At 41.5% G+C, this 21,295-nt stretch overlaps 1 protein-coding gene across 1 annotated transcript; it reads left to right on the top strand.

Moving 5' to 3' along the window:
- The first annotated feature begins 385 nt into the window (after positions 1-385).
- Positions 386-21,200, top strand: acap1 (ArfGAP with coiled-coil, ankyrin repeat and PH domains 1). The gene is made up of 23 exons (XM_051428461.1): positions 386-1,049; positions 4,361-4,418; positions 6,592-6,711; positions 6,957-7,010; positions 7,176-7,234; positions 8,066-8,249; positions 8,885-8,929; positions 9,116-9,211; positions 12,126-12,200; positions 12,376-12,488; positions 12,710-12,761; positions 12,913-13,013; positions 13,267-13,378; positions 13,528-13,739; positions 13,816-13,885; positions 14,050-14,144; positions 15,656-15,849; positions 16,140-16,190; positions 16,386-16,561; positions 17,176-17,285; positions 18,554-18,664; positions 18,753-18,814; positions 20,436-21,200. Exons 1-23 carry the CDS (start codon positions 997-999, stop codon positions 20,531-20,533), a joined length of 2,301 nt encoding a protein of 766 aa, XP_051284421.1. The 5' UTR covers positions 386-996; the 3' UTR covers positions 20,534-21,200.
- The last annotated feature ends 95 nt before the right edge of the window (positions 21,201-21,295 follow it).

Here is a 21,295-nt window from a genome sequence, read left to right as displayed (position 1 = left end):
TCAACAAAAGCAACAAGAGACAAGGTTGTCAGACAAGAATACACACCCAGTCTCTGCATGTCACTTCACTGAAACTGAAAAAGTCGAACTGGGGAAACCAAACGAGGGGGAGAAAACCTCCACATGGCCCTTATGTACTGTATGCAGTCATAATATCTAATACCAGAGTTGGATTATAGGTAATTACCTCCATATTTGCATATGATGCAACGAAGCACAGGAGAAGAAGTCTCAAATATATATTAGGGACTTTTTTTTTTTAAAGTCTCACCTCTCATTTTGTACAGTTTCCTACTTCAAAACCACAATTTGCCATGAGTAAGAAACCCGGAAATAGTGAGAGGGGGTTGGACCTCGTGTGTGTGTGTGTGTGTGTGTGTGAGAGAGAGAGAGAGAGAGAGAGAGAGAGAGAGAGAGAGAGAGAGAGAGAGAGAGACTACTCCAGTCGGCACCCTTGGGAAGAAACATCCAATCCACCGGCTGCCATCTGATTTTGCTCTTATTCGTTTGGGAATATCGATCCGCACTGAGCAATAAGGGACTACTTTATCCAAGAGGAAACTTCGCGTCCGTCTGTAGGTCAGCAGCATCCTCTCCTCAGGCGCGCGCTCTTAAAAAACCCGGATAAAATGGTAATAAGGCGACTAACATCCCCCTGCGTTCATTCATAAGTGGTGACAAGTCGTCTTATTTGGCTCGGATGCGCGTCGGAGGAGGTTTCAGGCGGTCTCCCTTCAGCGCAGGGGAGAAGTGAACAGGACGAGCTCGCCGGAGGAATACAAATTATAGTTGTGAAAGACAGAAAAAAAAAAAAAAAAACCGTCCAACAAGAAGAATGAGTCGAGCTGCCGGTGTGGAGCGTTAAACACCAGAGATTTCGTTTTTTTTAATTTGTTGTTCTTATTGCCAGGCTGCTTTTTGTTTCCAGCCACCGAGAGGATTCAAATAATTCCAGTGTTGTTGTAGTTTTGTGTGATCTGCAAACAAAACGGAGGCATGACAGTCAAGCTGGACTTTGAGGAGTGTTTGAAAGACTCTCCGCGCTTCAGGTAAGAGTTTCACCTGTGCTTTGGTCCTGATCATGTAAAAAAAAAAGAGAGGGAGGGAGAGAGAGCCTGGGCTCTGAGTCCCCCCTGCAAAACACCAAAAATGTGTTAAAATTGGGCTAGAAAAAGTGGATAAACCTCATTATACTGATTAAAAACCAATATATACTTAAATATTCTCACATTGGTGGTCAAAAAAAGTTCATTTTAATGCATTTAATGTTTCTTAATGAGTTCATCTGAAGTGCCAACCACCAGCAGTCTGAGGTCAAACCATGTCATGTCACTGCAAGTGTTGGGGTCAATAAAGGGAAGGAGGCCTGCAGGGCTGAAAACAACTCATCTGAAGTCTGATGTTGCTGCTCTGGGCTGCATTTTGATGTGTCATTGAAACCCCGGAAGCTTATATTTGCATCTTTTTCTTCTTATTCTGCCCCCTTTTCTGAGATGTATTAACACACACAAACTTTCTTGACATCACCCACGCGAAGATCTACTTACTAGCTCATTTTAAGCCTTTAAAAACCCTCATTAAAAAGCCTCTAAAGTAGCTCAGTGTAGCTCTTCTGCATGTCAGACAAGAGTCCTCAATCAATTGTCTTTCAACACAGCGCCAGCATCTGGTGTAATCAAAAGGGAAGTGTCGCTAAATTGGTTTTGCAAGCAGCTCAAGAGAGAGTTTGGCAGAACTTGGGTGTGCCCTGCTCTGATGGTTTTTTGGCATCCTGCCTGAGTCACAGTGGCTGGTGTCGTCTCAGCTGATTTGGCATATTTCAATCCTGAACCTCAGCCTCCCTTTTTTTCCCCCCCTTTTCTCTGTTGCCCGTATTGAATTTATGAGGCTTGCACAGTGGTGGAAAGTTTGAGCTGTGGCAGCCGCAGCGGTGAGGGCTCGTGTCAGGCTGAGAGCAGAGGAAGGAACGAGGGGAAAGGGAAGGAAAAGGAATGGAGGCTCGAGTTATCACGCATATAATAGACACAGTCAATCAAACAGATAAAACAGAGAGAGAGAGAGTTTAAAAAAAGAAGAAGAAAACTGCACTGACAGCTCGGGACAGCCTGCTGCCTCCTGTTGCTAGGTAACGGTGAGGTGGGAGGGCAACAGGAAGTGAGGCGAGATGTGTCGAGGTGATCAACAGGAGAGACAGGAAGTGTGTTTTCTGTGGGGAGAACCACGGCGGAAACTCATCTTCAGCTCCGTCTTTAATTTGCTTTCTGACTGTCGCTAACGAACCCAGAAAATGTGACACTAATTCAGACCGACGTTAGAAGTGTTGTGCCTCTTTAAACTGAGGAATCTCTTAATCTCCCTCCCCCCGTTGGCCTCCTGTTGGGTTTTTTTTTTTTCAAACTTTTCTTTCCTTCTCTCCTTAGCTGACTTGTCATTTGGTCGTATTTCAAGAGGACATGACCTCAGACTTTGATTTAAACATCCCCACACAAGCAAACACAGAAAACACAAACAGTTACTGTCTGACCGGGGCCCTCCTCTCCTCTCCTCTCTTCTCTTTCCGCTCTTGTCTCGCCTCTCTCTCTCTTGTCTTTTTTTTTTTTCTTTCTCTGTCTCCGTCTGTATCTGTACTGTTGGTGGAAGGCAGCGGAAACCACATGGTTGAGCTGTTGGTATGAGAAGACACGAGAGGCAGAGAGAGATACTGACTGTTAGGCCAATAACCCCAACAAACTCGCCACGCACAGGACCTCTAAAGGCGCTTTTGTGCATATTTGTGAGAGATGGGAAGGCCGGCTCTTGTCCTCAGAAACAGAACTTAAGGGAATTATTGCGTTACTGAGCACTGAATACTTACAAGAGGGCCCATTCTGCAGGCCTACACGCCGCCTCCTTGACCCAGTGTACACCTGGACTCTGTTCAGAAATGCTTTTTTAAAAAACATTAGTTAAAAAATAACAGAATTATAGTACAGAAAGATGCACAGGGATTTTCCACTTCATGTGATGATGCAGCCATGAAGGCTTCACTGAGGCAATAAAACAACATAATACACGGTGTTGTTTGTGTATGTTTTTGAAAGTCTGAGGGGAAATGTTTTATAGGGGTAAATGAAAAGTTAACATATGAACATTAAAGTTGAGGTAGAGGCATTATTTGAACCCTGACGACCAGAAATATGCAACAGAATTCTAAAATAAAGTGTAAAAAAAACATTTTAAAACTTTAATACTTTTCATGTGTGTATTCTTCTTAATTACACAGTGTTGTTTTTGATCTGCTGATTGTATTTTCAATCTATTGGTTGCTTTATTTCTTTATTTAGGGACGATGCACATTAATAAATATGGCTGTAAATGTGCAAAATAAGGGCTTTTTTTTTCACCTGTTCCTGGACGGGTGTTACATAGTTACTCTAAAAAAAGGAATACAAACTTACTTTTTTTTAAGTAACTGGGGAAGTTTGTAAGCCCATAGTTCAAATAACGAAAAGAGAATATCACAGTTCGTAACTAGAAAGGCGATAGGAGAGCATAATAGTCCGGTTTTATGCAATCCTACACACCATTCACTTTAATTATGAAGAGCCAGAAAATCCAGTATTAATCCAGGAAAAATCCCATCCCTGATTGCTTATTTCTGACATTCCTGCTGCGTTTGTTTCTACGGTGATGTTAGATGTGGCTGTTACGTTGTGTTGTACATTTAGTCACAGGACACCATTCACTTTCATCACGACGGGTTCGTGCATGGGCGACGAATTTAAGTTATTTTTGCCGTAGGAAAGTAAAAAATACTTTGTGCATCCGCCACCGTGATTCAGATCGGCTCTACCTTGACCCATTCTACACCCACCAAGTATTCATGAAAACTAGGCACTTAGTTTTTCCACAGTCCTGCTGACATATAATCCCACAAGTGTTTCCTTAATGGCAGAAGTAAAGATATCATTATGTTACATTATTAGCTATAAATTAAAATACACAACATTCAAACCAAAGGAATGAGGAATATTGAGGTTCAGGTCTAAAATCTCAAAAGAGTTTTTAAATAATCCAAAAATATTACATTTACAGTGACAACAAGTGAACATTAGAGGAATTTGTAACCTGTGAATGTAATAAACAACAATTAATCCATCACTTAACATTTCTGTCAATACAGTTTCTGTCGATTTAATCGATTAATCAACTTTCAATTAATTAACTAATCATCTTGGTACTTTTGTCAGATTGACTAAATGTTTGGCTCTGATTTCTCTCCCTAACACGAATATTAGCACAGAAGGTTATTGTGTGTCATTTTAAGTTAAAGTGATTTTGTTTTACCCGTTTATGACTTTGTGTTATTTGTGTGTTTCAGAGCTGAAATCGAAGTCGTCCAAAACGATGTGAGTGAACTTGAGACACGATTAGACAAGGTGAGATACATGCATCTACACCTACGCACACTTTTTATAATATCGTACTGAGTCAGTGCTCTACTTTCAAAAACCTTCCCTCCAACACACACACTCACTCAAACACACACACACACTCAAACACTCAAACACAAACACGCACACAGTGTTGTCGGACAAACCCTCCCCATGTGAGGAGGCAGTGAAGTGAGAGGTGGGCGGTGGTGTTTGAGGTATGTTTCACCTGACAGCGAGCAGGAAGTAGCCGCAGGTGCTGCTTCCCCATCGTATTGTCCTACAACAGACAGAACTACTGTTGGTTCTGCTTTAATGCGATAACGTATATTCCCCATTGCGTGTTTGTGTTACAGTTTCAGATCTATTGATCTGATAGAGAGGTCACATGCTGCGTTTCTGTTCCTCGGTGATACTGAATGAGCTTGAGTCAAAACGCCACGTCACTGATGTGCATGAGTCCGCAGCAGGTTTCTACCTCTTGTTCAGTTTATCAAATAACAAACAACACTCAAGAAGTCCAAAACAAAGCACCTTGTTCACTTTCCCTGCGATGCATCATGTGGGGCAACAGGAAGATGCAGGGATTTAGAAAAAACTGGACTAACTGGGTTCAAATGCCTCAAGCAACTTTTATCTGATCTATGTGCCCTTGAGCAAATGAAAGCCGACACCTCACCAGCTCCAGTGCTCTGTAGCTGAACTCTGACCCTACTAAGAAAGGGAAAGAGAAATTCCTCTGCTTTCACGAGTAGCGTGCGTTTATTGAGATATTATAAGTACTTTAATCCGTTTTTTTTTTTCTGTTCTGCCGTGTTCTGATACCGTGGTATCACGCTGTAACATGCCCGGGCTGCAGACAGATAGCTTTTGGATAAACGTTTAAACTACGATGGAAGAGATAGTCGGATCTTTTAGTGTCGGTTAGAAGTAAAAGTCCTGTATTCAAGAGGTTCAAAATGTTACTTAAATGTTTTATGAGCAAATTATATTTTTATATTTTCCTTTGAAAACTACTGGCGATTTAAAATGCCATAAAAGGGAAATAGTCAGGTAAAGTACAAGTACCTCAGAATCGTACTTAATTCAGTAACTGATGTATTTAGTTGCCTTTAGAGAGGTGTGCTGCTGCCATGACGACATATCGATTTAGAAACCAAACAGACAACCTTTCAAGAGAGTTAACACACCACATTCTCCATGATGCCTTCAATGTCCCACTGGTATATCTGCTGCCGGCTCGGTAGAGGTGTAAAGTCTGCCATTCAGGAGACGATATCATATGTGCCCACTAACATAATTAACACATTAATTACATTAATGTTCATTTTTTTCTATCAGATCACAATAAAATTAAAGCATAAAGGTGTACAAGTTTTAATTCAAATGTAACGCTAACAGTAATACAAGAAGAGAGAAAGTCAGTAAACTAGCTAACGTTAGCCACCATAAGCTACTGGCTATACCAGAGTAGGCGAGGCCGAAACTGCAAAACCACTGTAGGCTATGTACTGAATCAAATAAGCGTGTTTGAAAAGAAGAAGTCAAAAGAATGTGTTAATTCTTCTTTTAAAAGTACATACAAGCCCAGTTTTAAAGCCCATTTCAACAAAGCTCTTTAAAAACGTCCCAGAAATAAGACTCTGATGTTGCTTCATGCCTGCTGGATGTGTAACTCTAACACGCTAACAACTGGGAGGGCTATGTTGCTGTTGTGTTTACAGCTTGTTCAGTAGCAATCAATTAATGTGGCTTTATGGTCTCCAGAGCAGATATAGTTTTACTGAAAGTGTTACTGTTGAAAATGTAATGCACGTAACTGTCGGTCTTTGTTACTAAATGGATAAAAAAATTTAAAATTTAAAAAAAAACACCTAAAACTCTGTTTGTGCAATAAAATGCAGCCCTGTAACATCCTGTACTGTTCTGGCTCTAATGAACTCCAGACAGTGTTTAACAGAAGCTTTAGGATATACTCACCATGCACAGTGATTACGCCCAATTATTGTAACCTCTAACTCTGTTTCATTGTCCTAATGTGTGGACTCCTGGAATAACTCCTCATTACGTCAAATTATTCATACCGATTATCACCGGCTTGTTAGTTCAACCTCAAGTGTCTTTCGTTTGAATGTTCGGGAGGAATTTGACCGTGATGTTGCACGTTTGTCTCGTCCAGCTTGTGAAACAATGCCAGGCGATGCTGGAGGCGGGCAGGGCCTACTGCCAGAGCAGCAAGAGCTTCGTCAACGGCCTCCGGGAGCTGGGACACCACTGCTCCGGGGACAAGATGATGGAGGTGAAAGGAGCACATGGGAGTTATTTATACACCTCTAATGTCATTTCCCACGATTATGTCACATTTATTCAAAGGAAGTGTTCGTTTATAACTTTTAAATATGTCTGGAAGGTTGTTTTGATTGATTAAACTGTCAAATTCTGCACTAATTATGAAACTAGGTGTTAAATATAAAGATAAACAACTTATATTGCTGTTAAAATATGATGAAATGCAGAGTCTAATTTAAGATGTCTGTCTTGCAGGAGTGTTTGGACAAATTTTCCAAAAAGCTGTCTGTCATCTTGGATGCACAGGGGGTGAGTCTGTCTGTCTGTCTGTCTGTCCAGGCCTTTGACTCACTGTCTTTGCACCACTGTGTCTGCAGTCTGTGGTCAAATGAGGCTGCAGCACACCGTTTGACATTCAACACTTATCTGTGCTCACAGTAATAGATGTGTCTCTGTCACCTTTTTCGCCTTTAGGAAGTGATTGAGACCACGCAGAAGTCAGTCAAGACGAAGCTGCAGACCTTTGTCAAAGAGTGAGTGAGCTGCTTGTTTGTTTCATCTAATCTTCTTGTTTCTGAGTGCCTCTCTCTCTCTCTCTCTCTCTCTCTCTCTCTCTCTCTCTCTCTCTCTCTCTCTCTCTCTCTCTCTCTCTCCCCCCACCAGCATTAGTATAATTCATACACTCGGCCACCTTCTTCAGACTGAGTCATTCCCCTGAATGTCTGCCAAGCATTAGCGCATGAAAAAAATATTAGAGGCTTATGATTCTTCATTTTCCTTCTCCTCGTACTCCTCGTCTTGCAGTCTGCTCTTATTAGTGGCCAGTGATACAGGGGATTAGATGAGAGAGGGGATGTCTCGGAGCATGTGACAATAGCGATTAGCTGGATTTTTAGCCATTTTGAATGTGGTTTAACCCTCTGAGCTGAGTCTGTTATCAAATGGCAAACAGGAGTGCATGAAAGCGGATACTCTTCTAGTAAGCTTTATCGAATGTAATACCACACTAAAAACAGTATTAATATACTATGGTGCAGTGTAATATCATGTGACAGAAAGAAATATAATGAGAAGAGTCTATTAAAATCCTACATAATGTTTATGCAAAACTGAAACAATGAAGTTGAAAATGTAAAAATGTATTGCATGGTGCTTCTATTCAAAGAAGCAATGAGCCCTTACAAGTAAATGATATAAATCTGCAGGTAAATAATAGAAGAAAACGTGACCAAACCTTCAAAAACAACCTGTAGTTTTCATTTAAAATAGCTTGTTAAGCTGACTCCCTATCTCACCAAAACTAATGTCACTAAGCACGACAATCCAACCAAATTTTCCTCCTTCCTTCCCGTTCTGTCTTCCAGGGACGTGCGTCGGTTCAAGGATGTGCGCAAGGAGTTTGAGCGCAGCAGCGAATGTCTGGAGGGGGCGCAGGGGAGGAACGCTCAGGCCCCACGGGGGAAACAACACGAAGTGGAGGAGGCGAGCAACGCTCTACTCAACGCACGGAAGGCCTTTCGGTCTGAGGCCCTGGATTACGTCCTGGAGGTGAGAAAGAAAGAAAATGCTGGATTTCCCCGATTTTTTCACTTTATCTCGAGCTACAGGAATAAAAGAGAGTTGCTGAACGCTGTCTTTTTATTCCTGTGGTTACTGAATCTAATTGAGACTGTCACACCTGCAGCAGGAACTGCACTTTATTGAGCTTATTGATCTTAATCTTATCTTCTATTTCTGGCTTTAACTGCCGCTGGCATTATATTATTTTAATATTCTTTTTAATATTCTAATTGTATTTATTTGTATATTTTATCGCTTTTATGTTCCTGACTATTCATTATTGCTGTCATCAGTGAAAGCCTGTGACTGCATGCAAACTAGACTTTATTGATTCATTGTCCCGCACTTCTGTGTGCTTAAAAACAAATGTATACAATGTCCACTTTAACTCAGAGTTAGTCACATAACCAGTGCATCCAGGTACTAAAAACAGCCTGGATAAAATATACAACAGCGCGTCTGATTATAGTTGTGCTTTTGCTGTTTTGAATGATAACAGGTTTTGCCTCGGGGCTTCTCTCCAGAGTTGTGGTTGTGGCTTCCAGAGGTTTAACTACCCAGTGAGCTTTTATGGTTATGGAAACATGAACACTGTCTCTAACCACTGCTTCCTTTTGTTTCAGATTAATGTCATTGAGGCCAAGAAGAAGACAGACATTTTGATGGCAGTGAGTTCATGTTGACCTATTTTAAGTTAATTTTGTTGCTTTTGTAAATTTGTGTTGTCTGCATATTTCAAATGTGTATTTATATATATATATATATTTTTGCTGCATACTTGCTGCTCACTATATCTTGTTATAAACAGTTCATGTAAGGTTTTTTTGTAAATAAATTCTCATGCTTCCTGTCAGATATTGTCGCTGATGGAGGCCCAGGCCCAGTTCTTCCAACAAGGGCACCAGTCTCTGTCAGAACTGGACGAGTATCGACGAAAACTGAATGAAGAGGTAATTGCTTGTTAGAGCCCGATTGATCTAATTTCCTTTGCTATAATTGTATCTGCACCGCAAATCTAGGTGCCAACATGGCGTTTGATGACAGACGTGACTCTGTACAGGTACTTACTAAATAAATAACAGCTGTGCAGAAAAAAAGAGACACACAAAGTCTTGTGTTTGGTTAGAGTCGAAAAAAATTACATTGTCAATATTTTGTTTTGTGGAGTTTTTGTCCTCACTAGAAATGTGTGTCTAAGTTAACTTATCTTTTGGTAACAACAGCAGAAAACTGTCCAGATACTATTCTTTGCTATAAGCTGATATTACCTATAAATTATTAAATGTTAAATTAAAAAAACAACAGCATAAAAATGCACCGTTGGCCAAATCAAAGAAGCAGTTTGACATTTACGATATACACTTATTTGCTTTCTTTCAAAAGTTAAATAAGAAGCTCGATAACACTCAGGTCTATATGCTAACCATGGAGCTAGAGCTACTGTCGGAGGTGATGAGCTTAGAAAGAGACCAGAAGCAGGGACAAACCGCTAACCTATCCCAGTTTAAAGTTTGAAAATATACCTTTTAATAATTATTAAGATCGAGAAGCTAGCTGTTTCCCCTTGCTTCCAGTCTTTATGCTAAGCTAGGCTAATTGACTCCCGGATCTAACTTCGTACTTAATGTACAGACATAAGATTGACATCGATCAGTCGATTAACCGCAAATAAATTCTGTTAAACTGCTGCACAAGAGGACTTCCCATGTGGCCATTGGAGATGTTATATGACCTTAAAAAAATCCCCTGTTCAAAGAAATATGGATTTATTACTGTTTGCACACTGTGATGAAAGGCAGCTGCAGAGATATTTATTTATCAGCAGTGAGCAACGAGAGGTCGACATTTGAAAGAAAACAGCTCAAAGGTCAAGATGTCCAGCGCCTAATGTGAAACAAAGACTTTATTTAGACGGCTGAGTTTGTTTAAGCGAGCTGTTCTCAAACCTAAAGAGAGTAACTGTTGAAGGACAAACCGATTCAAGACACTCTCTAGAGCACTGCAGCAGTAACCTCCAGCTCCACTAGTATGAGTGTATTTAAATTTCTGAAAGAATTCTTGTCCGTGCTGGCTGAAGAGTTGAGACTGAAAATGAGGCCCTGACCTTTTGAAGCTGCAGTGGACAAAACAATCAGACTACAAGGTTCCTTTAGAAGCTGTTCTGGAGCTTTTGAGCATATTATATTAGTATTCCTCAGAGCCTGTGGGGGGTTTTGACTACTTCTGAGCAATTGTTTTCTGAGCAGGTCTCTGTATTTGTCTGTATCTTCTGCTCAACGTCATACAAGGATGCAGAGGAGAGATGATGGGACTGAAAGGAAGAAAAAGCAAAGTTGTGCTACACACAATTTAGCATTTTTGTGTGTTTTTTGCTTGAAACTTTCTCTAAACTTTGCCTTTTAAGAAATGTCAGATTGTTTGCCTCCTCCAGCCTCTAACAGTTATTTACATGAGAGAGGTTTTGAGAGGACATAAGCAAAAATCGTGGGAATCACGGCTCTGCGTAATGGATTTTGACAATTTAGTGGTTGAGAGAGTTGGCCGGTTAAAGAGAAGATGTCCACAAGGCAGGTTTCAAACATTCAGGGACTCGATTCAGAATGTTTATTTAGGCTTAGAGACATTGAAGATGTTGGTAAGCCCTGTAAAGATTTAAACAAAAACATGTTTGTGTACAATAAACCACGTTGTAACTTTAATACCCAAAATGCTGTTTGGGTAAATTGCATCAGACATGTTCTTGACATCTTCCTAATGTGGCGGCTGGGGGGGCAGGGCCGAGGAGTAAAGAGATGACATCACACTTTCATCGTGACAGGAAAAAGTGAGCAACAACAGGAAATATTTCACATGGCTGTGTGCGTGCTTGTGTGTGTGTGTGTGTGTGTGTGTTCGTTCCTGCTCTTTGACTGTCCAAACTTTTTGCACCATCAGCCTTGAACATCAGCAGTATTATTGTTGAGTGTTTTTACTAAATGTAAAGAATTTCAAGCAGGAAATGAATTTGTCAGCACTTACCGGCCAGAACAAACCACAACAAAGCTCTTCCTGTTTCAACAGGAAATGATAGGAATGAGAATAAGGAGAGGCGAGAGAGACACTGAGGAATAACGCACCAAACAGACTCCCTACGAGAGAGAAAACTACCAGTGTTGTTTCTCAGATTGGCACAGGATGTAGGAAGAGGTTCGACTCTTCCTAATTCCTGTTTCCTGAACACCAAAGAGTGATAACCTACCCTGAACTCTTCCATTGCTGTCTTTCTCACAGAAGCAAACATGTTAGAGAGGAAAGGAGAAAGGGGAAAGTTGTCCTTCAGTACAGTGAATAGACACAAAAAGACAACAACTAAATAGATTTACAAATAGAAAAGACAGAAACATATGTACATAAACCAGAGTCCATGTATTTTTTATAGGTTTTTAGAACAATAATCTTTAGAGAAGTTAAACCTTTCAATATTCTCTCATTTCTAAAACTCTTTACCCTTTTTTTTGTCTCACCAAATGCTTTTAAATTCACATTTGTTCCAGTATAATTTACTTAGTTTTACTCTACACTGGGTAATATAAAAGTGCATACTAGCTAAAGTATGGACTGGCTTTTTAAGCCTTAATGTTGCAAAGCACTTAATCACTTCCTGTTTCAGCTGTGTAAAACTGCAAATCGATTAATGTATCCGAAAGCTCAATAGATTATACATAAAAGCACTTCAAAACTATTGATGTTGGGGTCCTGAAGAAATCTTAATTGAGTTAAATGCATTATGCGAGTTATTATAAAAAAAGGGAATAATATACATCATTTAAAAATCGATATTTGTGTCTGGAAAATGACCTCTTTGTCTTATTTCTGTTTTTATAGCACACTCAGTTTGTCCTAAACTCCGCCCGGGAGAAGAGGGACATGGAGCAAAGACACGCTGCAATCAAGAAAAAGGTAACAAGTTTACAAACATTAACACTTAAATACAGTTTTATAAGTATAAATCTCTTAGAACTGAATTTTTTTAAACCACAATTTAAAAGAAAATACTGGAATAGGCCCTTTAACCAGATACACAATGCTACAATCCCTGCGCAGTGACACTGAGTGATTTCTTGAATATTTCCAGGACGTGTCCTACGATGACTCCATCATGGATTTCAATGCTGACGCAGCTAACGGGATCGCCATGGAGGGATACCTCTACAAGAGAGCCAGCAACGCCTTCAAGACCTGGAGCAGGTACAAGTTTACCCACGAAATGTCTCACACAGAACAGCTGCATTGTTTTTATACTTTTCCCCCACCATACTTCTCTCTAAAAGGACTCAAATGTCCACTGCATTGGAAAATAGTTTCTAAACTTGAGTGTCCAGTTTGTTTTCTCTTTCTTGGCTGGTGCAACAAGGATTCTGAATCTTTTATTTTATGACCTTTTCATATTCTCTCCTTCTCCACTCCAGGCGTTGGTTTTCAATTCAAAAGAATCAGCTGGTGTATCAGAAGAAATTCAAGGTATATTTTAAATAAATTATCTTTTATTAATAACCTTTTTAAAAGGTTTGAACAGCCGAACATAGAACACAGACCTCTATAAAAACACACAATTGTGCATAACAGCATGCACAGTCTGACCTGCATGTTTTTCCTGTGTGCGCTCTCTCAGGACCAGCCTACAGTTGTGGTGGAGGACTTGCGTCTTTGCACAGTCAAGCCCAGCGCTGAAAATGAGAGACGATTCTGCTTTGAAGTGGTCTCCCCGTCAAAGTGAGTGTGTGTGGGTGAGCACATTCGTGCATTCATGCATACGTGTGTTAAAGCGATGGTGGTGAATTTTTATCAGTGTGTGGACTAGAGTGTCTTGCAAAAGAGGGGTGTGTGTGTCTGTTTGTGAGAATTTTACAATGTTAATTTCTCACGCACTGAGATGATCTCTGTGTGTGTGTGTGTGTGTGTGTGTGTGTGTGTGTGTGTGTGTGTGTGTGTGTGTGTGTGTGTGTACGTGTGTGTGTGTGTGTAGGTGTTGTTTGTTGCAGGCAGATTCAGAAAGGCAGCAGCAGGCATGGATCAGCGCCGTCCAAAACAGCATCGCCTCAGCCTTTCAGGAGCGCAGAGAGGACCCACACAGCCCAGTGAGAACACACACACACACAATACAGACACATTATCTTCTATATCAGCATTTTTCTGTGGGAGTTTAATCCCAGGAGTTACAGAGGTAGCTGTGTGCCTTTGTGCGTTTCCTCATTCCTGTGTGTGTGTGTGTGTGTGTGGTTATCAGAGACAGCGCTGCAGCTCGATGTCGGCAAGCAATTTGGCTGCAGGGGGGGGAGGAGGTGGAGCGGATCAGGAGAAAGAGGGCTGCAAGGCACTGGAGGAGGTTCAGGCGATCCCGGGCAACAAACAGTGCTGCGACTGCGGGGAGCCCGGGCCTGATTGGGCCTCCATCAATCTGGGCATCACGCTTTGTATCGTCTGCTCAGGAATACACAGGTACACACTCTCACACGCACACGCACACACACACTTGGCTTGAAACCTTAGCTTTAATGGCTTCCTTCTCTAACAGGAGCCTGGGAGTCCATTTCTCCAAAGTACGCTCCCTCACTCTTGACTCCTGGGAGCCAGAGCTCATTAAGGTAATTTAACCATTTTAACTGCAACAGCTACACAGCCTCATTATTGCCTTCCACTGAATACAATGATTATGCAATGCATTATGTAATTGTTTACTTTAAATAAACTCTCTGAAATAGAGCAACAGGCACTGAAATATTTTTCTTATTTCCTTCGCTTCCTTTAGTTGATGTGTGAATTGGGAAACACGGTAATCAACAGGATCTACGAGGCCCGGATCGATGAGATCACCATCAAGAAACCGCACCCCTCCAGTCCCAGGTACAAGCACTAACCAACACAGACACATTAAAGGGCTACATTGAGTTCACAATACGGTATACAGTATACAAATAACAGTTGTATACTATCTTATGTGACTCTAGAGGAGAATTGACCCTGGTTATGTCATCAGTGTATCTTGAGGGTCTGCATTATCTCTTTGTCTGCTGCTTCGATTTTGACTTTTCTTATTTCAGCGTGTCTCTCGCAAGTCTCCTAACTTTGTACTTCAAGTTTTAGCATTGCACACTAAACTGATGGAGTGCTCCTTTAAGTCAGGAGGAACAAACCAAAAATATGGAGATGTGGCCTAAATTATAACAATAATAATCTCAATATGCTGATTGTAAGGGTGTCGATCAAACACTTTAAAACTTCCATACTACACCTTAGTTTATATTGGCAGTCGGTCGGTCATGCTTTGTTAAAATCAGATGTCAGTTTTGTTTTTGTTTGTAAAATCAGTGCACATTGTGACTAGAAAGAGCAACTGATGTACTGTAGTAGGCATAAGGTGTCACATATCTGAGATGGTCTGCCATAGATGGTAAACCACACCTGCGGGAAACCCATGATGGTTTGATTGACACTTGCACGTTAAGGGGAAATGAATTAGGCCACGCCCACTTTGAACATCTAGGCCATACTGTTGGAAAATCTTGCTGAAGGAAAAACCAAAGGAACTTGGAGGAACTTCCAAATGATAAAGATTTTCCAGCATCACATGTCAGACTGTTGATCCAACAAAGCCCTCAGATATCATCAGAATAAACAGAAACACACTCTCCTTCTGTCATATTATGGACAGTACACATATTCTGCCTGCGGTCGGTGCACTTGCGCATTGATTGATGAGTATTAGTGGATCGGCTCCAGCTCTGCACATGGCTCATGAGTGAGTGAGATCAGTGGTTCAGCAGCTGAGTTTGAAGAACTCCGCAAAGATCTATGTGGTTTACAGATGATCATATAAACGGCCTACTACTCTCTTTTAGATTATTTTTTGACTTCCTCTTCTCTCCTCTCTGTTGGGTCGCAGCAGACAGGAAGTGTCACAGGTACACGATACAGATGGTTAACGTCTGCTCCGGAAATCTGCCGTGAGGCTGCATGCTTTTATGCAGCATGAGCTTTCAGTCTTGTCTTGTCCGGGCTTACGTCATTTGATTACTTTTTTAGTCCTACTCCCTTTTGGAAAACTGTAGCACTTTTTTGTTGTAGAAAAGAGGCAGTTTGAGTCCTGAATAGACGTCTTGTTAACTGAATTTATGACTTCATTAAAAGACTCTTAGCGCTTCGGGGACATGTGTTACATTCTTGTCTCACAGCTGCACAAGCACGTTGTGGAGTCAAACTGAGAACAAGTAAAGCCAGAATCATACTGACTAATGCATCCTTGCCTGTCAGCTTCTTTTTTGTTTTGTCTCATGTTGTGAGGGAAGATTGCTGAAGAAATACGAATCCCCTCCATCTCTTCTTTTTCTTTCTAACCTGTCGTTTCTGTCCCTCAGAGGAGACAAGGAGTCATGGATCAGATCAAAGTACGTTGAAAAGAAGTTTATCCAAAAGCTGCCTGAGACTGGCAGGAACCCCCTGCTGAGGAGATCCAGTGCCAGGAGGAACCGAGCGACCACACAGGACCGGACTGTACAGCGACCGCCGCTCAAACCCAAACCCAACCGAGCCACCCTACCTCGGGTCACAGGTAAACACTGGAGACAGGAATGTGCACTGATAGATGGAAACCAGTGGGCCTTTTTAAAAGGTCTAATAACTCAGCTGGTTGCTTGCTTGTTGTCTTGCTCACTTACTCCTGCTGACATCAACCAAACAGAAACACAATCCCCAATCTTGGTGATCCAGCAAAAGTTGATAATCCTAAAGGGCCTAGGCCTGTATTTGGTGTGTGCCGTTGCAGTCAGCAGGATAAACCAGTAATCGTAGCGCTCTCTCTCTCTCTCTCTCTCTCTCTCTCCCTCCCTCTCCCTCCCTCAGGGCTGAGCCCGAGTGACCTTGTCCAGAAGAACAATACAGGCTTCCACAAAGGTGACATAAAACACACACAGACACACAAATTCAGAAATTGACCTGACCACAAAAACAAGCTTGTACAATGTGTTTAACATGGACAGCCAAACTAGAACATTGTGTCATAGCAAGTTAAATCTATTAAAGTGAGCCCCTACAGGAGGAAGAAGGTAACAGTCATAAACAAATAGGTTAACCCTGTGCTCCCCTCAGATGAGGACGAGGAAGAAGAGGACCTGAGCGGACTTCACCCTGGGGCGCTGCTGTACCGCTCGGCAGCCCTGCAGAACTTCCCCGTCATGGCCGACGCTTTGGCCCATGGGGCCGACGTCAACTGGGTCAACGTGGCCGAGGACTCCAGCACGCCGCTGATACAGGCCGTCACAGCAGTGAGGACAGCATTTCATTTGATGTTAATATTGTTGGTCCCCAGAGGATGAATCATGACCCCTTTTATTAACCTACAGACCCCTTTTGTTAGCACCACCATCAGGCTAAAGTTTCGGTCAATGACAGGGTATCTCAAGCTAGATTTCCAAGAATATTCAAGGCCCCAAGAGGATAAATCCTGAAGATTCTTCTTCACCCTTTGGTCATTCCCTTAGCATCAACACCCAGCCAAAATTTAGACTTGTGCACAAGCAAAACCAAAGATCGAACACATTCATGCTCCCCAGAGGTTGAACTGTAGATATTTTGGACACTAAATGAGCTTTCTTGTAGCATAATGTTACTTGCACTCAAATTATATTGTAATTGTCATGAAATTTGCTTACGAGCAGTAACAACCCTCAGGATAAATTTTACATATTTAGCCCCATGACTGGTAAGGCTTGAAGAACCAGACTTTTGCAGCCTTCCAGGGCCACTAGTGGGGCTTTATACATTTAGTCTTGTTGTGGTGAACCTGTTTGGACAAGGTGATAGTAAGGAGACGTTCAGAGCGTTTCACATAGGTAAAAATATGTAAATGGAGGCTCACGTGTTCCTGTTTCATCATCAGAACGCTTTGGCAGCCTGCGAGTTCCTGCTGCAGAACAGCGCTAACGTCAACCAGGCGGACAGCAACGGGAGGGGACCGCTGCACCACGCCACCATCCTGGGTCACACTGGGTAGGACACCCACATGCTGTCACACATCAGCATTTCATAGACAAATTACACCCCACACTGACAAAAATAGGAGGTGACACGGCGCGAAAAAATGTGACAAAAAGGTGAACGTCTTGTTCAAAGGGCCACCGGCAGTGATTATAATTATAAATCTATCCGACACAAGAACGAGCAATCTGATACGTAACAATACAAAAATAAACACATACGAACAATGCAAACAAAATCACAGCAACAAAATGAGACACAGGTCGGTTTGCAATGCAGTAAAGTAAACAGATGACTTTATATACACGCACTCAAAGCCTTCAGGCACTGTGCCCAAAACCATTAACCAAGCTAAATAGATTCACCCTGTTTGCCCAAATGGCATTCCTGTGTCGGGTATAGTGGGAAACCTCAGCACAAAGGAATGAATTGAAACAAAATACAAAAGAGTCTGTGGCTTTTTGCAGCTTTGTGCAGTTGATATTGATGTCAAATGTTTCTTTTCAAAGCAGTACAAAGTTGCCCATTGTAGCTTTACAGAAACGTTTCTACTGAGCAGCGTTTGCCAAATGAACTCAGTTGTTTATTTGGCAAACTGAAATCAAGAAAATACAGATAACACAGAGGCCATTATTTCACTGAGTCCTACCTGTACCTGTACTGCTTATCAGTACGTCAATGCACAATCTGGCTCTAATCTTGTGTATGGTCAGGTTCAGATTGAACACTTCAGCTGTGGAGCACAAGCTTGGGGCATCATTTGTAGCAATTTCAGTATAAACCTTATTATTATCATTATTATTATTATTATTATTATCATCAATTCAAGAACAAGGTTTTAAGTAGAAAGTGATTCAGTCTCTTTTTTTCCCCTCTTTTTTTGACCAAAACGTTCCAAGAACTAATAAGCCACAGGAGCTTTATTCAGGAATAAAACTAGGAATTACAACAAATTACAACTGTTTAATGTCTGATGTTTGAAAGGATGTGATGAACAGATGCAGAGGTGAAAAGGATATGACTAAGAAGCACTGTGCCTTAAGTAAAAACCCCTAGTTCCTCTACTTGAAAAACCCAGGTAAACCCCTAGAGTCCTTGATTTCTGGGCATCTGGAAAAGTTCCTGCGGTGGAAACTGGCGACATAAAGCAGGGGTTATCTGGCCTGTCAGGGGGTCAGGTTTCTGTTTTTAAGACTTGGATGTCAACGTTATCCTATGTGTGCACACACACACACACACACACACACACACACTCTTTATGTGTCTCTTTGCTGTTCCAGGTTGGTTTGTCTCTTCTTGAAGCGAGGAGCAGACTACAACGCCAGAGACAAGAGCCAGAAAGACCCCATAACTATCGCTGTGGACGCCGCCAACGCTGACATCGTCACTTTGTAAGTATTTGAGACCAGAAAAAAACTCTCTTATGTAAGCTTGTAAGTTACCAACAGCAGCTTTTCTAACCGATCTTCTCCGTTTCAGGCTGCGGATCGCCAAGATGAACAAGGAGATGCGGGAGATGGACGGAGCGTTTGGCCAACCAGGTCACTCAGGGGGGCAGGGATCTGGGGGTTTACAGGGTGGGACTGGAGGTGGGCTGGCCCACACCAGGAAGAGCCTGCAGGCTATAAAGAACCATATAAGTGGCTGGGCTCTGGGGGGGCAGAATGATTAATGGGAATAAAAATCAGCCAGGGACAAGAAACAGACTGTGAGACTGGAATGAGCTTGTTTTTGGTTGTAAGCTAAAAGGAAAAAAGCTTTTAGTTTTTAATTTTTTTAAGCATCAGAAATCACTGGTTTTGCAGTGTAATGTGATGTTTATCTGCGGCATCTGCAGAAAACATTATCCTGGCCTTCCACATGTCATTCAAGGAAACATGCATCATCATTTCTAAAAAGGAAAATCGCCTTCACCGAGAAATCAAGAAAGAGCCAGAACGCAGGGTACAGAGTCTGAAAGACTTAAATGAAAACAGATTTACTGATCGGTGAAGACAGGAACATGTCTTGTGAAACAAAGAAGGGACATTGTTGGAGTCTGCCTTGCACTTTGAATTACATACGCACATCATGCTGCACTTTGAAACCCACAAAATCTCCAAATACCTTGTCAATAGAGACTGTTACACGTGGGTGTTTCCAATGTTTCTCTGTTGTATAACTGAGGTTCAAGAAAATGTAAATAAATAGACCTATGTCAGGCCTATTTCTTTCTTATATTGTATATATATATATATAGGATATTTTTATATACAGTATGTACAGTGTTCTGGCTTTATCAGATTTATCTTGTGTATCTGACGTGTGAAGGGCTGTCCTTTTTTCAGTCCAGTTATGTAAGCTAAATCCAATGTTGGGTTTGGTTCTCAAGGACGATATTCTCCCACTGTTCTGTGAATAGTGACGCAGTTTGAACTCTGTTACATATTAGGTGTTTGTATTTATCAGAATTTCATGCTGTCAGCCAGGTCCAAGAGCTTTGTGCTGTAGCTCTTGAGGTTAGCAGTGGGTTCTGTTTGCATTGTTTATTTGTCATTTTGGCTCCTTTTTCAAGCTGCAAAGTCCATTCTTTCATGATTGTCCTTTTTGAAGTCGACGTCACGGCTTTTGTTTAAGTTTGTCGCGTAAGCTGTGTTTCAGTTTACAATCACGGTTTCACTCATGAAGGAATGGAAACGTGATGCTTTTGTCTGCTTGAAACAACTGCTGGTCAGTATTTGACGTGCTGTGCTTTATCACTGTGTGTCTTTTGTCGTGTGCACTCATGTGCCTTTGCCTTCTGCCCGCTGAGATGTCCGGCTGGTCTCAACTGCTTGTGCAGTGTGCCACCTACTGCAAACTAAGAGGTAAAGTGCATGTGCATGCTCTGATGTTTGTTTATTGTTCAGTTGCATGCTTCTTGCTTTAGGGCTCGTTCAGGAAAGAGTTGGTTTAGCTGCAGCTATTAAAACTGTCCTCTCAGAAATGATGTAGCTTTTGAGGACAGATGTTATGGTTCAAACACAGCTGTGTCACATTAAAACAGAGGATGTGCTCAAAGACAGAAAGCCAGGAATAACGATCCAGGAGAGATGGCATTAATCTGATGAAACTGATTCTTAAGCTTAACAGCACTTTAAAAACGTAAAGCTTTAAAGGTTCTTCTTCTCTGCTCTTCTCCAGGTGATGAAACCTACCAGGACATCTTCAGAGACTTTTCACACATGGCCTCAAACAACCCCGAAAAGCTCAAACGCCGCAGTGCAGACCCCAAAACTTAACCAGCTGTTGCCTCCTCTCCACCCTGCTGTATAATGCCACATCTCACACATACTTTAACCTACACACGTATACACACACACACACACACACACAGAAAACATGCCAGTATCCAACTCACAGGCATGCAGACACACACACACACACATATTTTCCCTGGCTACCTGCCACATGTTCAGTCATAGCTCAGCTGGTGTTGACTTCAGAGGGGATGAACACTTCAAACAGTGAAATCTTTGTGTGAACACGTCAGACCAGAACAATTGTGTCCAAGTGGAAACACTGGAACAGCTTTATGAGACCAGCACGAGGCGTCTTTATATGTAGCAGAGGGTAACGCCGTCACTCTGCCAAGATTTTCTAATTAAATCCTGTAAATCTGTTTTTTTTTTTTTTCCTTCAGCTCAAGGGGCTGTTTTAATGTTTCTTAGCCATTTCTATTGAATTGTTACATGATGAAGAAGTGAAAATGTTTGTTGGAAATGGACCTAATTCTGGCAAAACACACCTTTTATGTCAACTGTCTTCCATTCGGTTGTAATGTAAACAGATTTTTACATGTGGGGACATTTTTAGACACTGTTCATATCTGTTTTGTTAAAGTGTCAGGTACTTGAGATTTGTAGCATGAACAAATAAAACACAATACCACTTACTTTTTTAAACTTACTTTGAAGTGTGTTTATGTATAAACAAGTCTCTTCATCTTTTTAATGATAGTATGTTGTGCTGTCAGAACAAATACCCAGCAGAGGGCGCCATCC

The sequence above is a fragment of the Dicentrarchus labrax genome, unplaced genomic scaffold (genome assembly GCF_905237075.1).
Source record: "Dicentrarchus labrax unplaced genomic scaffold, dlabrax2021, whole genome shotgun sequence".
NCBI lineage: Eukaryota > Metazoa > Chordata > Actinopteri > Moronidae > Dicentrarchus > Dicentrarchus labrax.
This window is presented reverse-complemented; position numbering and strand designations above follow the sequence as displayed.